Source organism: Pristiophorus japonicus, unplaced genomic scaffold (assembly GCF_044704955.1).
Source record: "Pristiophorus japonicus isolate sPriJap1 unplaced genomic scaffold, sPriJap1.hap1 HAP1_SCAFFOLD_836, whole genome shotgun sequence".
NCBI lineage: Eukaryota > Metazoa > Chordata > Chondrichthyes > Pristiophoridae > Pristiophorus > Pristiophorus japonicus.
Genome location: NW_027254758.1, coordinates 160038 through 186504, shown reverse-complemented (window position 1 = coordinate 186504; position 26467 = coordinate 160038). Strand labels below are relative to the sequence as shown.

General features: G+C 55.8%; 2 protein-coding genes across 2 annotated transcripts in view; one reads left to right on the top strand and one right to left on the bottom strand.

The window, feature by feature from the left end:
* Positions 1-158: 158 nt before the first annotated feature.
* On the top strand, positions 159-7677 carry LOC139257420 (ATP-dependent RNA helicase DDX19A-like). Its single transcript, XM_070874465.1, has 4 exons — positions 159-395; positions 1798-1960; positions 5797-5988; positions 7137-7677. Exons 1-4 carry the CDS (start codon positions 159-161, stop codon positions 7196-7198), a joined length of 654 nt encoding a protein of 217 aa, XP_070730566.1. The 3' UTR covers positions 7199-7677.
* A 4532-nt stretch (positions 7678-12209) lies between these two features.
* The window catches only part of LOC139257419 (arf-GAP with coiled-coil, ANK repeat and PH domain-containing protein 2-like), a 172958-nt gene continuing 158700 nt past the window's right edge, over positions 12210-26467 (bottom strand). Inside the window, exons 19-22 of the mRNA XM_070874464.1 lie at positions 22738-22847; positions 21670-21780; positions 15257-15318; positions 12210-12350 (exon numbers count right to left, since the gene is read on the bottom strand). Of these exons, the coding sequence (XP_070730565.1) occupies positions 12247-12350; positions 15257-15318; positions 21670-21780; positions 22738-22847 (387 nt within the window). The 3' untranslated portion in view covers positions 12210-12246. The remainder of the gene's footprint in view (positions 12351-15256; positions 15319-21669; positions 21781-22737; positions 22848-26467) is intronic.

Here is a 26467-nt window from a genome sequence, read left to right as displayed (position 1 = left end):
CTCCCCCCTCTCCCCCTCCACCTCTCCCCCTCTCCCCCTGCCCTCTCTCCCCCGCCCTCTCTCCCCCGCCCCTCTCCTCCTCTCCCCCGCCCTCTCTCCCCCTCTCCCCCGCCCTCTCTCCCCTCCCCCCCCCTCCCCGCCCCCCCTTCCCCCACAGGATGCTCCCCAGGAACTGCCAGCTTCTCCTGTTCTCTGCCACCTTTGAGGAGCCGGTGCTGCGGTTTGCCCAGAAGATCGTGCCCGATCCCAACGTGATCAAGTTGAGGCGGGAGCAGCTCACGCTGGACAACATCAAGCAGTACTACGTGGAGTGCGTCCACCTCGAAGACAAGTACCAGGCCCTCAGCAACATCTACACTGCCATCACCATCGCGCAGGCCATTGTCTTCTGCCAGGTCTGTGGCCCCCAGGTCGAGGGAGCGGGCGCTGGGCGATGCGTTGCTCCGCCGAGGAGGGCGGAAACCGGGTTCGGGCCTATCGGGCCCCCCCCCTCCCCCACCACCAGACAGTTGCCAGGAGCAGGCCCACTTAGCATTTGAGCCAGTTACGATCGTGTCACCCGCGGCTCAGTGGGCAGCACTCTCTCCTCTGAGTCAGAAGGTTGTGGGTTCGAGTCCCACCCCAGGGATGTGACATAAATCTAGGCCGACGCTCCCAGTGCAGTACTGAGGGAGCGCCGCACTGCGCTGTCGGAGGGGCATTACTGAGGGAGCGCCGCACTGCGCTGTCGGAGGGGCAGTACTGAGGGAGCGCCGCACTGTCGGAGGGGCAGTACTGAGGGAGCGCCGCACTGTCGGAGGGGCAGTACTGAGGGAGCGCCGCACTGCGCTGTCGGAGGGACAGTACTGAGGGAGCGCCGCACTGTCGGAGGGGCAGTACTGAGGGAGCGCCGCACTGCGCTGTCGGAGGGGCAGTACTGAGGGAGCGCCGCACTGCGCTGTCGGAGGGGCAGTACTGAGGGAGCGCCGCACTGTCGGAGGGGCTGCCTTTCGGATGAGACATTAAACCGAGGCCCTGTCTTCTCTCTCAGGCTACTATTTGGAAGAAGAGCGGGGGGGGAGTTCTCCCCGGTGTCCTGGGGCCAATATTTATCCCTCAAACAACGTCACAAAAAACACAGATTATCTGGGTCATTATCACATTGCTGTGTGTGGGAGCTTGCTGTGCGCAAATTGGCTGCCACGTTTCTCACAATACAACAGCGACCACACTTCCAAAAGCACTTCATTGGCTGTAAAGCGCTTTGAGACGCCCGGTGGTCATGAAAGGCGCTATATAAAGGCACGTCTTTCTTTTTGTAACAGGAGGAGGCCATTCAGCCCCTCGAGCCTGTTACACAGGAACAGGAGGAGGCCCATTCAGCCTCTCGGGCCTGTTACACAGGAACAGGAGGAGGCCATTCAGCCCCTCGAGCCTGTTACACAGGAACAGGAGGAGGCCTATTCAGCCCCTCGAGCCTGTTACACAGGAACAGGAGGAGGCCCATTCAGCCCCTCGAGCCTGTTACACAGGAACAGGAGGAGGCCCATTCAGCCCCTCGAGCCTGTTACACAGGAACAGGAGGAGGCCCATTCAGCCCCTCGAGCCTGTTACACAGGAACAGGAGGAGACCCATTCAGCCCCTCGAGCCTGTTACACAGGAACAGGAGGAGGCCCATTCAGCCCCTTGAGCCTGTTACACAGGAACAGGAGGAGGCCTGTTCAGCCCCCGCGAGCCTGTACCACCTTTTTCTTTCTGATGGACGCTTGTGGCTGACTTTGTTCCTCTTTTTTCCCCCGCCCCCCCTGGCGGTCTAGACCAGGAGGACTGCACACTGGCTCTCGACGAAACTCTCCAGAGAGGGGCATCGCGTGGCACTTCTGACCGGCGAGCTGACTGTGGAGGAGCGGGCGGAAACCATCCAACGCTTCCGAGACGGCAAAGAGAAGGTCCTCGTCACCACCAACGTCTGTGCCAGAGGTGTGTGCTTCTGTAAGGGCCACGTCATCCGGGGTTAGTGTATCTATAAGGATCCGATTCCCCCCGTGGTGGGGTTTATGTATCTGTAAGGACCTCATTCTCCCACGTGGGGGTTTATGTATCAGTAAGGACCTGATTCTCCCTGGGGGAGGGGTTTATGTATCTGTAAGGACCTGATCCTCCCCATGGGAGGGGTTTATGTATCTGTAAGGACCTGGTTCCCCCCCGAGGGAGGGGTTTATGTATCTGTAAGGACCTGATTCTCCCGGGGGGGAGGGTTATGTATCTGTAAGGACCTGATTCTACTGGGGGGGGGGGGGTTATGTATCTGTAAGGACCTGATTCTCCCCCGACGATGCGGTTTATGTATCTGTAAGGACCTGCTTCTCCCCAGGCGGGTTTTATCTATCTGTAAGGATCTGGTTTCCCCCCCCCTCCCCCGAGGGAGGGGTTCATGTATCTGTAAGGACCTGATTCACCCCGAGGGAGGGGTTTATGTATCTGTAAGGACCTGATCCTCCCCATGGGAGGAGTTTATGTATCTGTAAGTACCCGATTCTCCCTGGGGGGGTTGGGGGTTATGTATCTGTAAGGACCTGATTCTCCCCCGATGGAGGGGTTTATGTATCTGTAAGGAACTGATTCTCCCCCGATGGAGGGGTTTATGTATCTGTAAGGACCTGATTCTGCCCTACAGTGGGTTATATATCTGTAAGAACCTGATTCTCAACTGAGGGAGGGGTTTATGCATCTGTAAGGATCTGATTCTCCACCGAGGGAGGTGCTTATCTATCTGTAAGGACCTGATTCTCCTGGAGGAGAGGGTTATTTATCTGTAAGGACCTGATTCTCCCGGAGGAGAGGGTTATTTATCTGTAAGGACCTGATTCACAAGAGGGAGGGGTTTATGTATCTGTAAGGACCTGATTCTCTCCATGGGGGGGGGGTTATATATCTGGAAGGACCTGATCCTCCCCAGGTGGGTTGTATCTATCTGTAAGGACCTGATTCTCCCGGGGGATGGGTTTATGTATCTGTAAGGACCTGATCCTCCCCATGGGAGGGGGTTTATGTATCTGTAAGGACCTGATTCTCCCTGGGTTGGGGGTTATGTATCTGCAAGGACCTGATTCCCCTGAGGTTTATGTACCTGTAAGGACCTGATTCTCCCGGGGGAGGGTTTATGTATCTGTAAGGACCTGATTCTCCCCCGATGGAGGGGTTTATGTATCTGTAAGGAACTGATTCTCCCCCGATGGAGGGGTTTATGTATCTGTAAGGACCTGATTCTGCCCTACGGTGGGTTATATATCTGTAAGAACCTGATTCTCAACTGAGGGAGGGGTTTATGCATCTGTAAGGATCTGATTCTCCACCGAGGGAGGTGCTTATCTATCTGTAAGGACCTGATTCTCCTGGAGGAGAGGGTTATTTATCTGTAAGGACCTGATTCTCCCGGAGGAGAGGGTTATTTATCTGTAAGGACCTGATTCACAAGAGGGAGGGGTTTATGTATCTGTAAGGACCTGATTCTCTCCATGGGGGGGGGGGGTTATATATCTGGAAGGACCTGATCCTCCCCAGGTGGGTTGTATCTATCTGTAAGGACCTGATTCTCCCGGGGGATGGGTTTATGTATCTGTAAGGACCTGATCCTCCCCATGGGAGGGGGTTTATGTATCTGTAAGGACCTGATTCTCCCTGGGTTGGGGGTTATGTATCTGCAAGGACCTGATTCCCCTGAGGTTTATGTACCTGTAAGGACCTGATTCTCCCGGGGGAGGGTTTATGTATCTGTAAGGACCTGATTCTCCCTGGGGGGGGGGGGGGGTTATGTATCTGTAAGGACCTGATTCTCCACCGAGGGAGGGGTTTATGTATCTGTAAGGATCTCATTCCCCTGAGGTTTATGTACCTGTAAGGACCTGATTCTCCCAGGGGGAGGGGTTTATGTATCTGTAATAACCTGATTCTCCCTGGGGTGGGGGGGGGGGGGGGGTTATGTATCTAAGGACCTGATCAGTGAAGCGAAGGTTCACCAGACTGATTCCCGGGATGGCAGGACTGACATATGAAGAAAGACTGGATCGACTGGGCCTTTATACACTGGAGTTTAGAAGAATGAGAGGGGATCTCGTAGAAACATACAAAATTCTGACGGGACTGGACAGGTTAGATGCAGGAAGAATGTTCCCGATGTTGGGGAAGTCCAGAACCAGGGGTCACAGTCTAAGGATAAGGAGTAAGCCATTTAGGACCGAGATGAGGAGAAACTTCTTCACTCAGAGAGTGGTGAACCTGTGGAATTCTCTACCGCAGAGAGTTGTTGAGGCCAGTTCATTGGATATATTCAAAAGGGAGTTAGATGTGGCCCTTACGACTAAAGGGATCAAGGGGTATGGAGAGAAAGCAGGAAAGGGGTACTGAGGTGAATGATCTGGATGACATAGATGACCTGGAAGAGGGGACAGAGTGTAGTGTAACAACATTTGCAGATGACACAAAGATTAGTGGGAAAGCGGGTTGTGTAGAGGACACAGAGAGGCTGCAAAGAGATTGAGATAGGTTAAGCGAATGGGCTAAGGTTTGGCAGATGGAATACAATGTCGGAAAGTGTGAGGTCATCCACCTTGGGGAAAAAAACAGTAAAAGGGAATATTATTTGAATGGGGAGAAATTACAACATGCTGCGGTGCAGAGGGACCTGGGGGTCCTTGTGCATGAATCCCAAAAAGTTAGTTTGCAGGTGCAGCAGGGAATCAGGAAGGCGAATGGGATGTTGGCCTTCATTGCGAGAGGGATGGAGTACAAAAGCAGGGAGGTCCTGCTGCAACTGTACAGGGTATTGGTGAGGCCGCACCTGGAGTACTGCGAGCAGTTTTGGTCACCTTACTTAAGGAAGGATGTACTGGCTTCGGAGGAGGTACAGAGACGATTCACGAGGCTGATTCCGGAGATGAGGGGGTTACCTTATGATGATAGATTGAGTAGACTGGGTCTTTACTCGTTGGAGTTCAGAAGGATGAGGGGTGATCTTATAGAAACATTTAAAATAATGAAAGGGATAGACAAGATAGAGGCAGAGAGGTTGTTTCCACTGGTCGGGGAGACTAGAACTAGGGGGCACAGCCTCAAAATACGGGGGAGCCAATTTAAAACCGAGTTGAGAAGGAATTTCTTCTCCCAGAGGGTTGTGAATCTGTGGAATTCTCTGCCCAGGGAAGCAGTTGAGGCTAGCTCATTGAATGTATTCAAGTCACAGATAGATAGATTTTTAACCAATAAGGGAATTAAGGGTTACGGGGAGCGGGCGGGTAAGTGGAGCTGAGTCCACGGCCAGATCAGCCATGATCTTGTTGAATGGCGGAGCAGGCTCGAAGGGTCGAATGGCCTACTCCTGCACCTATTTTCTATGGTTCTATGTAAACCTTGGCCAGTTGCCGCGGTGGGTCTTGTAGAGGGTGCACACTGCGGCCCACGGTGTGCCGGTGGTGGAGGGAGGGAGGGAAGTGTTGGAGGTGGTGGGCGGCATGCCCATCGAGCGGCCTGCTTTGTCCTGGATGGTGTCGAGCTCCTCGAGTGTTGTTGGGAGCTGCAACTCATCCGGGCAAGTGGGGAGTGTCCCATCAGGAATATCCCTCCTGACTTGTGCCTTGTCGACGGTGCAAAGGTTTTGGGGGAGTCAGGAGGTGAGACACTGGTCGCAGAATACCCAGCCTCCGACCTGCTCTTGTGGCCACGGTGTTTACGTGGCTGGACAAGTTACGTTCTGCTTCTGTGAGGACCAGATTAACGCAGCCCTTCTCCCCCCCCCCCCCCCCGCCCCTTCGAACCAGGTATCGACGTGCAGCAGGTGTCGATCGTGGTGAACTTTGACCTGCCGATGACCTGCGAGCGCGACCCCGACTGCGAGACCTACCTTCACAGAATTGGACGGACCGGACGCTTTGGGAAGCAAGGCCTGGCCGTCAACATGGTGGACGGTCGTAGCAGTATGACCATCCTCCGCAGGATCCAGGAACACTTCAGTGAGTATCCTCTTCCCTCTACACTGTCCCATCAAACACTCCCAGGGCAGGTACAGCACGGGGTTAGATACAGAGTAAAGCTCCCTCTACACTGTCCCATCAAACACTCCCAGGGCAGGTACAGCACGGGGTTAGATACAGAGTAAAGCTCCCTCTACACTGTCCCATCAAACACTCCCAGGGCAGTTACAGAGGGTTAGATACAGAGTAAAGCTCCCTCTACACTGTCCCATCAAACACTCCCAGGGCAGGTACAGGGGGTTAGATACAGAGTAAAGCTCCCTCTACACTGTCCCATCAAACACTCCCAGGGCAGGTACAGGGGGTTAGATACAGAGTAAAGCTCCCTCTACACTGTCCCATCAAACACTCCCATGGCAGGTACAGAGGGTTAGATACAGAGTAAAGCTCCCTCTACACTGTCCCATCAAACACTCCCAGGGCAGGTACAGGGGGTTAGATACAGAGTAAAGCTCCCTCTACACTGTCCCATCAAACACTCCCAGGGTAGGTACAGGGGGTTAGATACAGAGTAAAGTTCCCTCTACACTGTCCCATCAAACACTCCCAGGGCAGGTACAGGGGGTTAGATACAGAGTAAAGCTCCCCCTGCACTGTCCCATCAAACACTCCCAGGGCTGGTACAGGGGGTTAGATACAGAGTAAAGCTCCCTCTACACTGTCCCATCAAACACTCCCAGGGCAGGTACAGGGGGTTGGATACAGAGTAAAGTTCCCTCTACACTGTCCCATCAAACACTCCCAGGGCAGGTACAGGGGGTGAGATACAGAGTAAAGCTCCCCCTGCACTGTCCCATCAAACACTCCCAAGGCAGGTACAGGGGGTTAGATACAGAGTAAAGCTCCCTCTACACTGTCCCATCAAACACTCCCAGGGCAGGTACAGGGGGTTAGATACAGAGTAAAGCTCCCTCTACACTGTCCCATCAAACACTCCCAGGGCAGGTACAGGGGGTTGGATACAGAGTAAAGTTCCCTCTACACTGTCCCATCAAACACTCCCAGGGCAGGTACAGGGGGTTAGATACAGAGTAAAGCTCCCTCTACACTGTCCCATCAAACATTTGCTCGCGCTCTCGCCTCCCGTCACTTCCTCACTCTGTGTCCTTCCCTCTTTGCGTCCACAGACTGCAAGATAAACCAACTGGATCCCAAAGACCTGGAGCAGATCGAGCGCATCGCGTACTGAGGGCTGTCCCGCACTTCACAGGCAGCGGGGGTCTCTCATCCTGCGGAAGGTGTTGTCGGAGTGTGTGGTGGGGGGGGGGGGCGGTGGGGGTGGGGGGGGTGAGAACGGGGTAATCTGCTGCATCACGCTCGCCGGTGATCGAGTTAGCGGGCGACCAGTTGTAATTTCCTTCGCGAGGCAGGGCAGCAGAGGCAGTGCTGCACTCTCTCTCTCTGTCTCTCTCCGTCCCCCTCTCTCTTTCCTCCCCCCCCCCCCCCCCCACCTCCCTCTCCAGGGCTAAGAGCGGGCGAGAGTATCGGTGGCCTTGATACGTCGAGGCCACGCTCTCTGCCTCATCCCTCGTCCCGCTCGAGTTGAGTCCGTTTCTTTTTTTTTTTTTGTCGCTCAATTGGAAGCCTATTTATTACTGATCAATTCATCGTTGTGACTTTTCTTTTGGAAAGGAAAAGCGGAATAAAAATGTATTTTGCAGGCGTACGGCTACAAGCAACTGAATTGCTTTCACCTCCTTAAGTTCGGCTAAGAAATAGGAGCAGGAGTCGGCCATTCGGCCCCTCGAGCCTGCTCCGCCATTTAATACCATCATGGCTGATCCGATCATGGACTCGGCTCCACTTCCCCGCCCGCCCCCTTATCCCCTTATCGGTTAAGGAACTGTCTATCTCTGTCTTAAATATATTCAATGTCCCGGCTTCCACAGCTCTCTGAGGCAGCGAATTCCACAGATTTACAACCCTCAGAGAGAAGAAATTCCTCCTCATCTCAGTTTTAAATGGGCGGCCCCTTATTCTAAGACCATGCCCCCTAGTTCTAGTCTCCCCCCATCAGTGGGAACATCCTCTCTGCATCCACCTTGTCGAGCCCCCCTCATAATCTGATACGTCTCGATAAGATCACCTCTCATTCTTCTGAACTCCAATGAGTAGAGGCCCAACCTCCTCAACCTTTCCTCATAAGTCAACCTCCTCATCTCCGGAATCAACCGAGTGAACCTTCTCTGAACAGCCTCCAAAGCAAGTCTATCCTTTCGTAAACACGGAAACCAAACCTGCACGCAGTACTCCAGGTGTGGCCTCACCAATACCCTGTATAACTGGAGCAAGACTTCCCTGCTTTTATACTCCATCCCCTTTGCAATAAAGGCCAAGATACCATTGGCCTTCCTGATCACTTGCTGTACCTGCATACTAACCTTTTGTGTTCCATGCACAAGTAACCCCCAGGTCCCGCTGTACTGCAGCACTTTGCAATCTTTCCCCATTTAAATAATAACTTGCTCTTTGATTTTTTTTTCCTGCCAAATTACACTTTCCAACATTATACTCCATCTGCCAAATCTTTGCCCACTCGTCTCTTCCAGGGCTTGACGGGGTTAGATACAGGGAGGGTGTTTCCCCGGGGCTGGGGAGTCTAGAACCAGGGGTCACACAGTCTCAGGATAAGGGGTCAGCCATTTAGGACTGAGATGAGGAGAAAATTCTTCATAGAGGGTGGTGAATCTTTGGAATTCTCTGCCCCAGAGGGCTGTGGAGGCTCAGTCTTTGTGTATATTCCAGGCTGAGATCCATAGATTTTTGGATATTAAGGGAATCGAGGGATATGGGGAGAGGGCGGGAAAGTGGAGTTGAGGTCAAAGGTCAGCCATGATACTAAAACCGGCCGTGTGGTTGATGAAGGCGGCGGCGGCCGCGGACTGCAGGAAGATATCGATCGACGGGTCGGGTGGGCAGAGCAGAGGCAAACGCAGTTCAATCCGGACAAGTGTGAGGGAACGCATTTGGGGAGGGCTAACAAGGCGAGGGAACACACATTAAATGGTCGGACACTGAGAAGTGTAGAGGTACAAAGGGACCTTGGAGTGCAGGTCCACAGATCTCTGAAGGTAGCAGGCCAGGTGGGTAAGGTGGGTTAAGAAGGCATACGGAATACTTGCCTTTATTGGCCGATGCATGGAATACAAGAGCAGGGAGGTTATGCTTGAACTGTATAAAACACTGGTTAGGCCACAGCTGGAGTACTGCGTGCAGTTCTGGTCACCACATTACAGGAAGGATGTGATTGCACTGGAGAGGGTGCAGAGGAGATTTACCAGGATGTTGCACTGGAGAGGGTGCAGAGGAGATTTACCAGGATGTTGCACTGGAGAGGGTACAGAGGAGATTTACCAGGATGTTGCACTGGACTGGAGAATTTTAGCGATGAGGAAAGATTGGATAGGCTGGGGTTGTTTTCCTTGGAACAGAGGAGGCTGAGGGGAGACCTGATTGAGGTGTATAAAATTACAGTAGACACCTCAAGTCGCTGGAGAAATACCACCGACGATGTCTCCGCAAGATCCAGCAAATCCCCCGGGAGGACAGACGCACCAACGTTAGCGTCCTCGACCAGGCCCAACATCCCCAGCATCGAAGCACTGACCACACTCGACCAGCTCCGCTGGGCAGGGCCACATCGTCCGCACGCCCCCCCCAGACACGAGACTCCCAAAGCGAGCGCTCTACTCGGAACTCCTTCACGGCAAGCGAGCCAAAGGTGGGCAGAGGAAACGTTACAAGGGACACCCCCCTCCCTGATAAAGTGCAACATCCCCACCGACACCTGGGGGTCCCTGGGCCCAAAGACCAGTCCCGCCCCTAAGTGGAGGAAGTGCATCCGGGAGGGCGCTGAGCACCTCGAGTCTCGTCGCCGAGAGCGTGCAGAAAGCAAGCGCAGGCAGCGGAAGGAGCGTGCGGCAAACCAGTATCACCCTCCCCTTCCCTCAACCACTGTCTGTCCCACCTGTGACAGGGACTGTGGCTCTCGTATTGGACTGTTCAGCCACCTGAGGACTCATGTTAAGAGTGGAAGCAAGTCTTCCTCGACTCCGAGGGACTGCCTGTGATGATGATGATACAAAATTATGAGGGACCTGGAGTGGATAGGAAGGATCGGTTTCCCCCAGGCAGAGGGGTCAACAACCAGGGGGCTTGGATTTAAGATGGAGATTAGGAGGAATTTCTTCTTGTAAACCTGTGGAATTCTCTGCCCCAGAGAGCTGTGGAGGCTGGGTCATTGGATATATTTAAGGCGGAGATGGACAGATTTTTGAGCGATAAGGGGGCGGGCAGGGAAGTGGAGCTGAGTCCATGATCGGATCAGCCCATGATGGTATTAAAAGGCGGAGCAGGCTCGAGGGGCCGAATGGCCGACTCCTGCTCCTATTTCTTATGTTCTTATTCACTGCTCCCTCCCTGTATCTCCCCTGTCAAGCCCTGTAAGAAATGAGTGGGCAAAAAACGACTGGATCAACTGGGCTTATATTCACTGGGGTTTAGAAGGATGAGAGGGGATCTCATAGAAACATATAAAATTCTGACGGGGCTGGACAGGTTAGATGCAGGAAGAATGTTCCCGATGTTGGGGAAGTCCAGAACCAGGGGTCACAGTCTAAGGATAAGGGGTAGGCCATTTAGGACCGAGATGAGGAGAAACTTCTTCACTCAGAGAGTGGTGAACCTGTGGAATTCCCGGCCGCAGAGAGTTGTTGAGGCCAGTTCGTTAGATATATTCAAGAGGGAGTTAGATGTGGCCCTTACGGCTAAAGGGATCGAGGGGTATGGAGAGAAAGCAGGAAAGGGGTACTGAGGTGAATGATCAGCCATGATCTTATTGAATGGTGGTGCAGGCTCGAAGGGCCGAATGGCCCACTCCTGCACCTACTTTCTATGTTTCTATGTCGCGGGGCGCTGACAGGCTTGAGGTATGGAGATGTTCACAGACCTCCACTCCCTGTCTGCACGGGGTGCCCCTGACCCTGAGTGGCGGCTACAGGTCAGTCTGTCTCCCGCCCTGTCCGCACACCCTCTCTCCCCCGCTGAAAGAAAGCGATGCTCGTGTTTCAGCAGCAGGTATTTATTGCCAATATCCGTCTTGTATTTACACCCCGACTGTTCAAGAAGAACCGGTGAGGAACTCTCTCCCCTCCCCCCCCTCTCTCTCTCCCCTTCCCCCCTGTCCCCCTCTCTCTCCCCTCCCCCCCCGTCCTTCTCTCTTTCCCCCCCGTCCCTCTCTCTCCCCTCCCCCCCCCGTCCCTCTCTCTCCCCTCCCCCCCCCCCCGTCCCTCTCTCTCCCCTCCCCCCCCCGTCCCTCTCTCTCCCCTCCCCCCCCGTCCCTCTCTCTCCCCTCCCCCCCCTCGTTCCTCTCTCGCCCCTCCGTCCCACTCTCCCCCCCCCCCCGTCCCTCTCTCTCCCCTCTCCCCCCCCCCCCCGTCCCCCTCTCTCCCCTCCCCCCCCGTCCCCCTCCCCCCTGTCCCTCTCTCTCCCCTCCCCCCCCGTCCCTCTCTCTCCCCTCCCCCCCCCCCTCTCTCTTCCCCCCCCCCCCGGCCCCCTCACATCTCCAACTCTCTTCTCCAGCCCACTCACAGCGTTAAACAACCCTGAGCCGGTGGTCCACCTGGGCCAGCAGCTCCACCGACACTGCCTTTTGCTCCCTGAGTTAATGGGGGAGAGAGGGAACCTTCAGTCCCCCCCCCCCCCCCCATCCCCCGAGACCCCTCCCTCGTCCTTTTACATCCCTGACCAGCCTTCCGCCTGTCCTTTACCCAGACTCTATCCTGATTCTTTTACCCCCCCCCTGTATTAGTTGGCCCGAAGCTTGTCTCGGCCTGTATTAGTAGGCCTGAAGCAGGCCAGGCCTGTATTAGTTGGCCCAAAGCAGGCCTGGGCCTGTATTAGTTGGCCCAAAGCAAGCCGAGGCCTGTATGAGGCCCAAAGCAGGCTGGAGACTGTATTAGTAGGCCCAAAGCAAGCCGGGGCCTGTATTAGCAGGCCTGAAGTAAGGCTGGGCCTGAATTAGTAGGCCCGAAGCGTGCCTGCACCTGTATTAGTCGACCTCTGCGCGGTACGTCAATCCTGGGTTACAAAAAGAGGCTGCCCGATCCCTCACGGCAGTCAGCCTCCCACAGTAGCAACGGCTGTCCCTGAGTCTGAGTGTGTGTCTCCCTTTTAAATCACCCCTTCCCCCCCCCCCCCCCCCCCCCCGTCGCCAACCGAGGCACCCCCGATCCGCCGTCAGTTCTCGCTGCCGTCGAACCTCCGCCGGGCCAGCTTCTCCGGGTCGTCGGAGGCCATGCGCGAGAAATCCCGGAAGATGTCCTGGAACGTCTCGTCCTCTCCTGCGGGAAGCGGGTGGGGTTGGGGGTTGGAGAGGAGAAACAAAACCAAACTAGGCATAACGTACGAGGAACAGGCCGCTTCATTTTACCCGCAACCCCCCCAGCCCCCTCACACCCCCCCCCCCACCCCGGCCCCCCTCACCCCCCCCCCACCCCGGGACCCCTCACCCGACCCCGGGCCCCCTCACCCCACCCCCCCACCCCGGGCCCCCTCACCCCACCCGCCCCACCCACCCCGGGCCGCCTCACCCCCCCCCCCCCCACCCCGGGCCCCCTCACCCCCCCCCCCCCACCCCGGGCCCCCTCACCCCCCCCCCCCACCCCGGGCCCCCTCACCCCCCCCCCACCCCGGGCCCCCTCACCCCACCCGCCCCACCCACCCCGGGCCGCCTCACCCCCCCCCCCCCCACCCCGGGCCCCCTCACCCCCCCCCCCCCACCCCGGGCCCCCTCACCCCCCCCCCCCCACCCCGGGCCCCCTCACCCCCCCCCCCCACCCCGGGCCCCCTCACCCCTCACCCCCCCCCCCACCCCGGGCCCCCTCACTCCCCCCCCCCCCCACCCCGGGCCCCCTCACCCCACCCCCCCCAAAAGTGGGACACCATAACCGAAAGGAACTCCCATTTCTGCTGGGTCTTTCGCCAACCTTGTCCCAAAGCGCTTGACAGCCAATCACCCGCTTTTGTTTTAAGCATGGTCACTGTCGTGATACAGAAGACGTGGCAGCCAACTTGCGCACAGAAAGCTCCCACAGACAGATCATCTATTTCCCCTCCGGCGCTCCCTCAGTACTGCCCCTCCGACAGTGCAGCACTCCCTCAGTACTGCCCCTCCGACAGTGCAGCACTCCCTCAGTACTGCCCCTCCGACAGTGCGGCACTCCCTCAGTACTGCCCCTCCGACAGTGCAGCACTCCCTCAGTATTGCCCCTCCGACAGTGCGGCACTCCCTCAGTACTGCCCCTCCGACAGTGCAGCACTCCCTCAGTATTGCCCCTCCGACAGTGCAGCACTCCCTCAGTATTGCCCCTCCGACAGTGCGGCACTCCCTCAGTACTGCCCCTCCGACAGTGCAGCACTCCCTCAGTACTGCCCCTCCGACAGTGCAGCACTCCCTCAGTATTGCCCCTCCGACAGTGCGGCGCTCCCTCAGTACTGCCCGTCCGACAGTGCAGCACTCCCTCAGTACTGCCCCTCCGACAGTGCGGCGCTCCCTCAGTACTGCCCCTCCGACAGCGCAGTACGGTGCTCCCTCAGTACTGCCCCTCCGACAGTGCGGCACTCCCTCAGTACTGCCCCTCCGACAGTGCGGCACTCCCTCAGTACTGCCCCTCCGACAGTGCGGCACTCCCTCAGTACTGCCCCTCCGACAGTGCGGCACTCCCTCAGTACTGCCCCTCCGACAGTGCGGCACTCCCTCAGTACTGCCCCTCTGACAGCGCCCGCCATTGTCCTGCAAACAGGTTTTACCTTACAAGTACTTTTCCAAATCCCTTTTGAAACTGCTGTCACTGTCCTTTCAGGCAGCGGGTTCTCGATCAGAACAATTTGCTGTCTGAAAGCTCTTTTGTCAATCACCTGAAATGTGTGTCCTCTTGTCACTCTGACACTCTTGTCACTGGAGACAATTACTCTTCATTTACTCTGTCAAAATCCGTCACCTCATCAGAGCTCCCCTTAACCTTCTCTGCTCGAACAGTAACGATCCCAGCTCCCTTAGCAAGAGGGGTCAACAACCAGGGGGCTTGGATTGAAAGTAATTGGGGGGAGGTTTAGAGGGGATTTGAGGGGAGAGGGTGGAGGGGGGTGTCTGGGGCAGGGTCTGGAACTCACGGCCTGAAAGGGTGGTAGAGGCAGAAACCCTCCCCACATTTGGCAGGCAGTGCACCTTGAAGTGCCGTAAGCTACAGGGCTACGGACCAAGAGCGGGAAAGTGGGATTAGGCCGGGGGGGGGGGGGCTCTTGGTCGGCCGGCGCGAGGCGGACACGATGGGCCGAAATGGCCTCCTTCCGCGCTGTCAATCTCTCTTGATTCTCCAGTCTCGTCACGTAACTGAAGTCGCTCGTCTCTGGAACCACTCTGGTCAATCTGGACGGAGTATAAAAGCAGGGACGTCTCGCTCCAGTTATACAGGGGTATTGGTGAGGCCACACCTGGAGTACTGCGTGCAGTTTTGGTCTCCGTATTTACGAAAGGATAGACTTGCTTTGGAGGCAGTTCAGAGAAGGTTCACTCGGTTGATTCCGGAGATGAGGGGGTTGACTTATGAGGAAAGGTTGAGGAGGTTGGGCCTCTACTCATTGGAGTTCAGAAGAATGAGAGGTGATCTTATGGAAACGAATCAGATTATGAGGGGGGCTCGACAAGGTGGATGCAGAGAGGATGTTCCCACTGATGGGGCAGACTAGAACTAGGGGGCATGGTCTTAGAATAAGGGGCCGCCCATTTAAAACTGAGATGAGGAGGAATTTCTTCTCTCAGAGGGTTGTAAATCTGTGGAATTCGCTGCCTCAGAGAGCTGTGGAAGCCGGGACATTGAATATATTTAAGACAGAGATAGACAGTTCCTTAACCGATAAGGGGATAAGGGGAGCGGGCAGGGAAGTGGAGCTGTGTCCATGATCGGATCAGCCATGATGGTATTAAATGGCGGAGCAGGCTCGAGGGGCCGAATGGCCTACTCCTGCTCCTGTTTCTGATGTTCTTGTGTAACCTCCTTCTTGACCTTCTCTGCTCCGTGGAGAACAACCCCAGCCTCGATTGCTGGGTTGAAGGAGGGGCGTGGGGGGGTTTTGGTTTGGAGTTTCAAGGCCGATTGGGCTGCCCTTCACAAGCCCTGTGGAGCGACACTGGGCTCCTGACCCGTGCGAACTATGTTTTCCACCACACCCTCCGTTCATCAGATACCTGTGTGGCCAAAAAAACCCTCGGATTCCCGCATCTCCTCATTCATCCGAGCCAAACGAAGTCTGAAAATGATGGAGAAACATGACTTAGTGTTGGAGGATTTATCCGGGAGGCGGGGCGGGGATGTGTCGAGGTTGCGATAAAAACATCTTTGGTCTCCGACGTTGCATCAAGTGTCGGGGCCGTACGCACTGTAGTTCCAGGATAGGGGGAATCGCAGAGTCATGAGGCGTTTGTTAGCCCCGCAGAGAGAGAGAGAGGGAGAGATAGGGAGAGGTGTAGGGGCTGGAGGGGGTTACAGAGATAGGGAGGGGTGTAGGGGCTGGAGGGGGTTACAGAGGTAGGGAGGTGTGTAGGGGCTGGAGGGGGTTACAGAGATAGGGAGGGGTGTCGGGGTTGGAGGGGGTTACAGAGATAGGGAGGGATGTAGGGGGTTACAGAGATAGGGAGGGGTGTCGGGGTTGGAGGGGGTTACAGAGATAGGGAGGGGTGTAGGGGCTGGAGGGGGTTACAGAGATAGGGAGGGGTGTCGGGGTTGGAGGGGGTTACAGAGATAGGGAGGGATGTAGGGGCTGGAGGGGGTTACAGAGATAGGGAGGGGTGTAAGGGCTGGAGGGGGTTACAGAGATAGGGAGGGGTGTAGGGGCCGGAGGGGGTTACAGAGATAGGGCGGTGTAGGGGCTGGAGGATGTTACAGAGATAGGGAGGGGTGTAGGGGCTGGAGGAGGTTACAGAGATAGGGAGGGGTGTAGGGGCTGGAGGAGGTTACAAAGATAGGGAGGAGTGTAGGGGCTGGAGGGGGTTACAGAGGTAGGGAGGGATGTAGGGGCTGGAGGGGGTTACAGAGATAGGGAGGGGTGTAGGTGCTGGAGGAGGTTACAGAGATAGGGAGGGTTGTAATGCTGGAGGAGGTTACAGAGATAGGGAGGGGCGAGGGGCCATGGAGGGATTTGAAAACCAGGATGAGAATTTTGAAATCGAGGCGTTGCTTAACCGGGAGCCAATGTCGGTCAGCGAGCACAGGGGGTGATGGGTGAGCGGGACTTGGTGCGAGTTGGGACATGGGGCAGTGAGCACAGGAGGTGATGGGTGAGCGGGACTCGGTGCGAGTTGGGACATGGGGCAGTGAGCACAGGGGGTGATGGGTGAGCGGGACTCGGTGCGAGTTAGGACACGGGGTCAGTGAGCACAGGGGGTGATGGGTGAGTGGGACTCGGTGCGAGTTAGGACACGGGGCAGTGAGCACAGGGGGTGATGGGTGAGCGGGACTGGGTGCGAGTTAGGACACGGGTCAGTGAGCACAGAGGATGATGGGTGAGCGGGACTGGGTGCGAGTTAGGACACGGGTCAGCGAGCACAGTGGGTGATGGGTGAGCGGGACTGGGTGCGAGTTAGGACACGGGTCAGCGAGCACAGTGGGTGATGGGTGAGCGGGACTTGGTGCGAGTTAGGACACGGGTCAGCGAGCACAGGGGTTGATAGGTGAGCGGGACTCGGTGCGAGTTAGGACACAGGGTCAGCGAGCACAGGGGGTGATGGGTGAGCGGGACTGGGTGCGAGTTAGGACACAGGTCAGTGAGTACAGGGGGTGATGGGTGAGCGGGACTCGGTGCAAGTTAGGACACGGGGGCAGCGAGCACAGGGGGTGATGGGTGAGTGGGACTCGGTGCGAGTTAGGACACGGGGCAGTGAGCACAGGGGGTGATGGGTGAGCGGGACTGGGTGCGAGTTAGGACACGGGGCAGTGAGCACAGGGGGTGATGGGTGAGTGGGACTCGGTGCGAGTTAGGACACGGGGCAGTGAGCACAGGGGGTGATGGGTGAGTGGGACTCGGTGCGAGTTAGGACACGGGTCAGCGAGCACAGGGGGTGATGGGTGAGCGGGACTGGGTGCGAGTTAGGACACAGGTCAGTGAGTACAGGGGGTGATGGGTGAGCGGGACTCGGTGCGAGTTAGGACACGGGGGCAGCGAGCACAGGGGGTGATGGGTGAGTGGGACTCGGTGCGAGTTAGGACACGGGGCAGTGAGCACAGGGGGTGATGGGTGAGCGGGACTCGGTGCGAGTTAGGACACGGGGCAGTGAGCACAGGGGGTGATGGGTGAGTGGGACTCGGTGCGAGTTAGGACACGGGGCAGTGAGCACAGGGGGTGATGGGTGAGTGGGACTCGGTGCGAGTTAGGACACGGGGCAGTGAGCACAGGGGGTGATGGGTGAGTGGGACTCGGTGCGAGTTAGGACACGGGTCAGTGAGCACAGAGGGTGATGGGTGAGCGGGACTGGGTGCGAGTTAGGACACGGGTCAGTGAGTACAGGGGGTGATGGGTGAGCGGGACTCGGTGTGAGTTAGGACACGGGTCAGTGAGCACAGGGGGTGATGGGTGAGTGGGACTGGGTGCGAGTTAGGACACGGGTCAGTGAGTACAGGGGGTGATGGGTGAGCGGGACTGGGTGCGAGTTAGGACACGGGGCAGTGAGCACAGGGGGTGATGGGTGAGTGGGACACGGGGGCAGTGAGCACAGGGGGTGATGGGTGAGTGGGACTGGGTGCGAGTTAGGACACGGGGACAGTGAGCACAGGGGGTGATGGGTGAGTGGGACTGGGTGCGAGTTAGGACACGGGTCAGTGAGTATAGGGGGTGATGGGTGAGCGGGACTCGGTGTGAGTTAGGACACGGGAGCAGCCGAGTTTTGGATCACCTCTAGTTGACGTCGGGTAGAACGTGGGAGGCCGGCCAGGAGTACGTTAGAATAGTCACGTCGTTGAGGGTTGGAGGAGATACTGGAGCCAGGGAGGTTATGATTAAATTGTATAATACCTTGGTTAGGCCACAGCTGGAGTACTGAGGCTGAGAGGGGACCTCATTGAGGTGTACAGAATATCGAGGGGCCTGGACATGGCGGATAGTACGGGTCTATTTCCATTGGTGGAGGGGTCTATTACGAGGGGGTATAGTTTTAAGGTGGTTGGTGGAAGGTTTCGAGGGGATTTGAGGGGGTGGGGTTCGCAGAGGGTTGTGGGGATCTGGAACTCGCTGCCTGGAAGAGTGGTGGATGCAGAAACCTTCACCACTTTTAAGAGATGGTTGGATGGGCCCTTAAAGTGCAGTAACCTGCAGGGTTACGGACCGAGAGCTGGTAATTGGGATTAGACTGGATGACCTCTTGTTGGCCGGTGCAGATATAATGGTCAGTACTGCAGGGAATCGACTCCGGCCAGGGTGATCTCCTGGACTAGTGTCGATCGCCTGGATGGGTCGGAGAGGAATTTTCCCAGATGTATTTCTCTCTCACTTGGCCTGGGTTTCTATCTGTTTTTTGCCTCTCCCAGGAGATCACACGGCTCCGGTTGGGGAGGAGTGTAGAATGTTTCAGTGTAAGGGGTGTTGCAGTTGTGTGGGGCGGACTGGTTGGGCTGGGCGCTCTTTGCCTTTCTGCCATTGTTCATTGTTCGTAAGTTTATCTGTGACCTTCAGGGCTGCTGACCGAGGGCCGTGCGGCTCTTTGTCGGCCGGAGCGGACACGATGGGCCGAAATGGCCTCCTCCCGCGCAGTAAAATTCTCCGTTTCTACATTAGTGCTTCATAAACGCCAACTGTGCGTGTATTGTGTGTAGATATGTTCATGTGTATTGGTATGTGCCCGTGTTTGTATGTGAACACAAGAACTCCGAGCTGGAATAGGCCACATGATCACACGAGCCTGCCCCGCCATTCAATCACAAATCTACCACCAAGCTCATGGTCTACAGGGCTGTAGTGATACCCGCCCTCCTGTATGGCTCAGAGACACGGACCATGTACAGTAGGTATCTCACCCCCAGCTCATGGTCTACAGGGCTGTAGTGATACCCGCCCTCCTGTATGGCTCAGAGACATGGACCATGTACAGTAGGTATCTCACCCCCAGCTCATGGTCTACAGGGCTGTAGTGATACCCGCCCTCCTGTATGGCTCAGAGACATGGACCATGTACAGTAGGTATCTCACCCCCAGCTCATGGTCTACAGGGCTGTAGTGATACCCGCCCTCCTGTATGGCTCAGAGACATGGACCATGTACAGTAGGTATCTCACCCCCAGCTCATGGTCTACAGGGCTGTAGTGATACCCGCCCTCCTGTATGGCCCAGAGACATGGACCATGTACAGTAGGTATCTCACCCCCAGCTCATGGTCTACAGGGCTGTAGTGATACCCGCCCTCCTGTATGGCTCAGAGACACGGACCATGTACAGTAGGTATCTCACCCCCAGCTCATGGTCTACAGGGCTGTAGTGATACCCGCCCTCCTGTATGGCTCAGAGACATGGACCATGTACAGTAGACACCTCAAGTCGCTGGAGAAATACCACCAACGCTGTCTCCGCAAGATCCTGCAAATCCCCCGGGAGGACAGACGCACCAACGTTAGCGTCCTCGACCAGGCCCAACATCCCCAGCATCGAAGCACTGACCACACTCGACCAGCTCCGCTGGGCAGGGCCACATCGTCCGCACGCCCCCCAGACACGAGACTCCCAAAGCGAGCGCTCGACTCGGAACTCCCTCACGGCAAACGAGCCAAAGGTGGGCAGAGGAAACGTTACAAGGGACACCCCCCTCCCTGATAAAGTGCAACATCCCCACCGACACCTGGGAGTCCCTGGGCCCAAAGACCAGTCCCGCCCCTAAGTGGAGGAAGTGCATCCGGGAGGGCGCTGAGCACCTCGAGTCTCGTCGCCGAGAGCGCGCAGAGACCAAGCGCAGGCAGCGGAAGGAGCGTGCGGCAAACCAGTCCCACCCTCCCCTTCCCTCAACCACTGTCTGTCCCACCTGTGACAGGGACTGTGGCTCTCGTATTGGGCTGTTCAGCCACCTGAGGACTCATGTTAAGAGTGGAGCCAAGTCTTCCTCGATTCCGAGGGACTGCCTGTGATGATGATGATGGTTGATAAGAACATAGACAGTAGGAGCAGGAGTAGGCCATTCGGCCCTTCGAGCCTGCACCACCATTCAATGTGATCATGGCCAATCCTCTATCACAACACCATATTCCTGCTTTCTCCCCATACCCCTTGATGTCTTTTGTGTCTAGAACTCTATCTATCTCCCTCTTAAATATATTCAGTGACTTGGACTCCACAGCCTTCTGTGGTAGAGAATTCCACAGGTTCACCACCCTCTGAGTGAAGACATTTCTCCTCATCTCGGTCCTAAATTTCCTCCCCCGTATCCTGAGACTGTGTGACCCCTTGTTCTAGACTTCCCAGCCCCGGGGGAAACACCCTCCCCACATCCAGTCTGTCCAACCCCGTCAGAATTTTATACCTTTCAATGAGATCCCCTCTCATTCTTCTAAACTCCAGTGAATACAGGCCCAGTCGACCCAATCTCTCCTCGTACCACAGTCCTGCCATCCCAGGAATCAGTCTGGTGAACCTTCGCTGCACTCCCTCTGTGGCAAGTATATCCTTCCTTAGGTAAGGAGACCAGAACTGCTCACAATACTCCAGGTGTGGTCTCACCAAGGCCCTGTATAACTGCAGTAAGACATCCTTGCTCCTGTACACAAACCCTCTCGCAATGAAGGCCAACGTCCCATTTCCCTCCCGAACTGCTTGCTACACCTGCATGTTGGCTTTCAATGACTGGTGTACAAGGACACCCAGGTCCCTTTCATGAGAACATAACAATTAGGAGCAGGAGTCAGCCATTCGGCCCCTCGAGCCTGCTCCGCCATTTAATACCATCATGGGCTGATCCGATCATGGACACAGCTCCACTTCCCCGCCCGCTCCCCATAACCCTTCACTCCCTTCTCGCTCAAAAATCTGTCCATCTCCGCCTTAAATATATTCAATGTCCCGGCTTCCACAGCTCTCTGAGGCAGCGAATTCCACAGATTTACAACCCTCTGAGAGAAGAAATTCCTCCTCATCTCAGTTTTAAATGGGCGGCCCCTTATTCTAAGACCATGCCCCCTAGTTCTAGTCTCCCCCATCAGTGGGAACATCCTCTCTGCATCCACCTTGTCGAGCCCCCCTCATAATCTGATACGTTTCGATAAGATCACCTCTCATTCTTCTGAACTCCAATGAGTAGAGGCCCAACCTCCTCAACCTTTCCTCATCAGTCAACCCCCTCATCTCCGGAATCAACCGAGTGAACCTTCTCTGAACTGCCTCCAAAGCAAGTGTATCCTTTCGTAAATACGGAGACCAAAACTGCTCGCAGTACTCCAGGTGTGGCCTCACCAATACCCTGTATAACTGGAGCAAGACTTCCCTGCTTTTATACTCCGTCCCCTTTGCAGTAAAGGCCAAGATACCATTGGCCTTCCTGATCACTTGCTGTACCCGCGTACTAACGTTGTATGTGGGTGAGTCTGTACTCTTGTGTGCTCGAGTAGCTAACTGCCTCGTTCCGCGACTTACAGCGTCACGATGTCAGCGTTGGCCGTTGCAATGGCGATGCTTAGTGGGTCCTGCCCCATCTCATCCGCTGCGTACTGATTGGCCCCCCTCTTGAGCAAGAGGCACACGGGGCTGAGGGAAGGAGAAAAAAAACACAGGCATTAGATCGGGCCCAACAAGGAGTGGGAACCCGGGCTGACTCACCCCCCTCCCTAACCCAGGGGTCACTGGACAGTGATCAGGAGCAGGAACCCGGGCTGATTCACCCTCCCTAACCCAGGGGTCACTGGACAGGGATCAGTAGCAGGAACCCGGGCTGATTCACCCTCCTCCCTAACCCAGGGGTCACTGGACAGCGATCAGGAGCAGGAACCCGGGCTGATTCACCCCCCTCCCTAACCCAGGGGTCACTGGACAGGGATCAGGAGCAGGAACCCGGGCTGATTCACCCCCCTCCCTAACCCAGGGGTCACTGGACAGGGATCAGGAGCAGGAACCCGGGCTGATACACTCCCCTCCCGAACCCAGGGGTCACTGGACAGGGATCAGGAGCAGGAACCCGGGCTGATTCACCTCCCTCCCTAACCCAGGGGTCACTGGACAGGGATCAGGAGCAGGAACCCGGGCTGACTCACCCCCCTCCCTAACCCAGGGGTCATTGGACAGTGATCAGGAGCAGGAACCCGGGCTGATTCACTCCCCTCCCGAACCCAGGGGTCACTGGACAGGGATCAGGAGCAGGAACCCAGGCTGATTCACCCTCCCTCCCTAACCCAGGGGTCACTGGACAGGGATCAGGAGCAGGAACCCGGGCTGATTCACCCCCCTCCCTAACCCAGGGGTCACTGGACAGGGATCAGGAGCAGGAACCCGGGCTGATTCACCTTCCTCCCTAACCCAGGGGTCACTGGACAGGGATCAGGAGCAGGAACCCGGGCTGATTCATCCCTTCCCTAACCCAGGGGTCACTGGACAGGGATCAGGAGCAGGAACCCGGGCTGATTCACCCTCCCTTATTGGCTGTAAAGCACTTTGAGACATCCGGTGGTCGTGAAAGGCACCATATAAAGGCACGTATTTCTTTCTTACCCAGTGTGTCCCACATGAGTAGCCACGTGAATTGCTGCCTGACCCCTAGCATCCCTGTAATTAACATTTGCTCCGTTCTGTAGCAGGAACTCGCAGGCCGAGAGAGATCCCTGCAGAGGGGAACAGAAGAACATCAGAAATAGGAGTCGGCCATTCGGCCCCTCGAGCCTGCTCCGCCATTTAATACCATCATGGCTGATCCGATCATGGACTCGGCTCCACTTCCCTGCCCGCCCCCTTATCCCCTTATCGGTTAAGGAACTGTCTATCTCTGTCTTAAATATATTCAATGTCCCGGCTTCCACAGCTCTCTGAGGCAGCGAATTCCACAGATTTACAACCCTCTGAGAGAAGAAATTCCTCCTCATCTCAGTTTTAAATGGGCGGCCCCTTATTCTAAGACCATGCCCCCTAGTTCTAGTCTCCCCCATCAGTGGGAACATCCTCTCTGCATCCACCTTGTCGAGCCCCCCTCATAATCTGATACGTTTCGATAAGATCACCTCTCATTCTTCTGAATTCCAATGAGCAGAGGCCCAACCTCCTCAACCTTTCCTCATCAGTCAACCCCCTCATCCCCGGAATCAACCGAGTGAACCTTCTCTGAACTGCCTCCAAAGCAAGTGTATCCTTTCGTAAATATGGAAACCAAAACTGTGCACGCAGTACTCCAGGTGTGGCCTCACCAATACCTTGTATAACTGGAGCAAGACTTCCCTGCTTTTATACTCCATCCCCTTTGCAATAAAGGCCAAGATACCTTATCCTTATCCATCAACGTACCCTTCTATTCCTTTCTCCCTTAAATTCTTCGCCTCAACCACTTGTAGTAACAAGTTCTGCATTCTCATCACTTTCTGGGTAAGGAAGTTTCACTAAATTCCCGATTGGATTCATTTGGAACTATCTTTTATATGTGGCACCGAGCTTTGGATTTGTCCACCAAGAGAAATATTGATATGTTTACCCTATCGAAGACCTGTATCAACTCATCCCTCAGCCTTCTCGAGAGACGAACCCAACCGCTTCAATATTTCCTGACAGGTACCACCTCACAGTTTTGGTCTCATCTTTGTCAATCATTTTTGCAACTTCTCCAGTCCCTCTCTATCCTTTTTGTGATATGGAGACCAGAACTGTGCACGGTGCTCCAAGTGTGGTCTAACCCGGGTATATGGAGACCAGAACTGTGCACAGTGCTCCCAGTGTGGTCTAACCCGGGTATATGGAGACCAGAACTGTGCACGGTGCTCCAAGTGTGGTCTAACCCGGGTATATGGAGACCAGAACTGTGCACGGTGCTCCAAGTGTGGTCTAACCCGGGTATATGGAGACCAGAACTGTGCACAGTGCTCCCAGTGTGGTCTAACCCGGGTATATGGAGACCAGAACTGTGTATGGTGCTCCAAGTGTGTTCTAACCCGGGTATATGGAGACCAGAACTGTGCATGGTGCTCCCAGTGTGGTCTAACCCGGGTATATGGAGACCAGAACTGTGCACGGTGCTCCCAGTATGGTCTAACCCAGGTATATGGAGACCAGAACTGTGCACGGTGCTCCAAGTGTGGTCTAACCCAGGTATATGGAGACCAGAACTGTGCACGGTGCTCCCAGTGTGGTCTAACCCAGGTATATGGAGACCAGAACTGTGCACAGTGCTCCAAGTGTGGTCTAACCCAGGTATATGGAGACCAGAACTGTGCACGGTGCTCCAAGTGTGCTCTAACCCAGGTATATGGAGACCAGAACTGTGCACGGTGCTCCCAGTGTGGTCTAACCCAGGTATATGGAGACCAGAACTGTGCACAGTGCTCCAAGTGTGGTCTAACCCAGGTATATGGAGACCAGAACTGTGCACGGTGCTCCCAGTGTGGTCTAACCCAGGTATATGGAGACCAGAACTGTGCACGGTGCTCCAAGTGTGGTCTAACCCAGGTATATGGAGACCAGAACTGTGCACGGTGCTCCCAGTGTGGTCTAACCCAGGTATATGGAGACCAGAACTGTGCACAGTGCTCCAAGTGTGGTCTAACCCAGGTATATGGAGACCAGAACTGTGCACGGTGCTCCAAGTGTGCTCTAACCCAGGTATATGGAGACCAGAACTGTGCACAGTGCTCCAAGTGTGGTCTAACCCGGGTATATGGAGACCAGAACTGTGCACAGTGCTCCCAGTGTGGTCTAACCCAGGTATACAGAGACCAGAACTGTGCACGGTGCTCCCAGTGTGGTCTAACCCGGGTATATGGAGACCAGAACTGTGCACAGTGCTCCCGGTGTGGTCTAACCCAGGTATATGGAGACCAGAACTGTGCACAGTGCTCCAAGTGTGGTCTAACCTAGGTATATGGAGACCAGAACTGTGCACGGTGCTCCAAGTGTGGTCTAACCCAGGTATATGGAGACCAGAACTGTGCACAGTGCTCCCAGTGTGGTCTAACCCGGGTATATGGAGACCAGAACTGTGCACGGTGCTCCCAGTGTGGTCTAACCCGGGTATATGGAGACCAGAACTGTGCACGGTGCTCCCAGTGTGGTCTAACCCGGGTATATGGAGACCAGAACTGTGCACAGTGCTCCCAGTGTGGTCTCACCCAGGTATATGGAGACCAGAACTGTGCACGGTGCTCCCAGTGTGGTCTAACCCAGGTATATGGAGACCATAACTGTGCACAGTGCTCCAAGTGTGGTCTAACCCAGGTATACGGAGACCAGAACTGTGCACGGTGCTCCAAGTGTGGTCTAACCCGGGTATATGGAGACCAGAACTGTGCACAGTGCTCCCAGTGTGGTCTAACCCGGGTATATGGAGACCAGAACTGTGTATGGTGCTCCAAGTGTGTTCTAACCCGGGTATATGGAGACCAGAACTGTGCATGGTGCTCCCAGTGTGGTCTAACCCGGGTATATGGAGACCAGAACTGTGCACGGTGCTCCCAGTATGGTCTAACCCAGGTATATGGAGACCAGAACTGTGCACGGTGCTCCAAGTGTGGTCTAACCCAGGTATATGGAGACCAGAACTGTGCACGGTGCTCCCAGTGTGGTCTAACCCAGGTATATGGAGACCAGAACTGTGCACAGTGCTCCAAGTGTGGTCTAACCCAGGTATATGGAGACCAGAACTGTGCACGGTGCTCCAAGTGTGCTCTAACCCAGGTATATGGAGACCAGAACTGTGCACGGTGCTCCCAGTGTGGTCTAACCCAGGTATATGGAGACCAGAACTGTGCACAGTGCTCCAAGTGTGGTCTAACCCAGGTATATGGAGACCAGAACTGTGCACGGTGCTCCCAGTGTGGTCTAACCCAGGTATATGGAGACCAGAACTGTGCACGGTGCTCCAAGTGTGGTCTAACCCAGGTATATGGAGACCAGAACTGTGCACGGTGCTCCCAGTGTGGTCTAACCCAGGTATATGGAGACCAGAACTGTGCACAGTGCTCCAAGTGTGGTCTAACCCAGGTATATGGAGACCAGAACTGTGCACGGTGCTCCAAGTGTGCTCTAACCCAGGTATATGGAGACCAGAACTGTGCACAGTGCTCCAAGTGTGGTCTAACCCGGGTATATGGAGACCAGAACTGTGCACAGTGCTCCCAGTGTGGTCTAACCCAGGTATACAGAGACCAGAACTGTGCACGGTGCTCCCAGTGTGGTCTAACCCGGGTATATGGAGACCAGAACTGTGCACAGTGCTCCCGGTGTGGTCTAACCCAGGTATATGGAG

Excerpts from the sequence above, each read along its gene's own strand:
- LOC139257420 (XM_070874465.1), top strand. The coding sequence starts at position 159 with ATGCTCCCCAGGAACTGCCAGCTTCTCCTGTTCTCTGCCACCTTTGAG. Across the intron at positions 396-1,797 it reads AGGCCATTGTCTTCTGCCAG|ACCAGGAGGACTGCACACTG; the intron begins GTCTGTGGCCCC and ends CTGGCGGTCTAG. Across the intron at positions 5,989-7,136 it reads CAGGATCCAGGAACACTTCA|ACTGCAAGATAAACCAACTG; the intron begins GTGAGTATCCTC and ends TTGCGTCCACAG.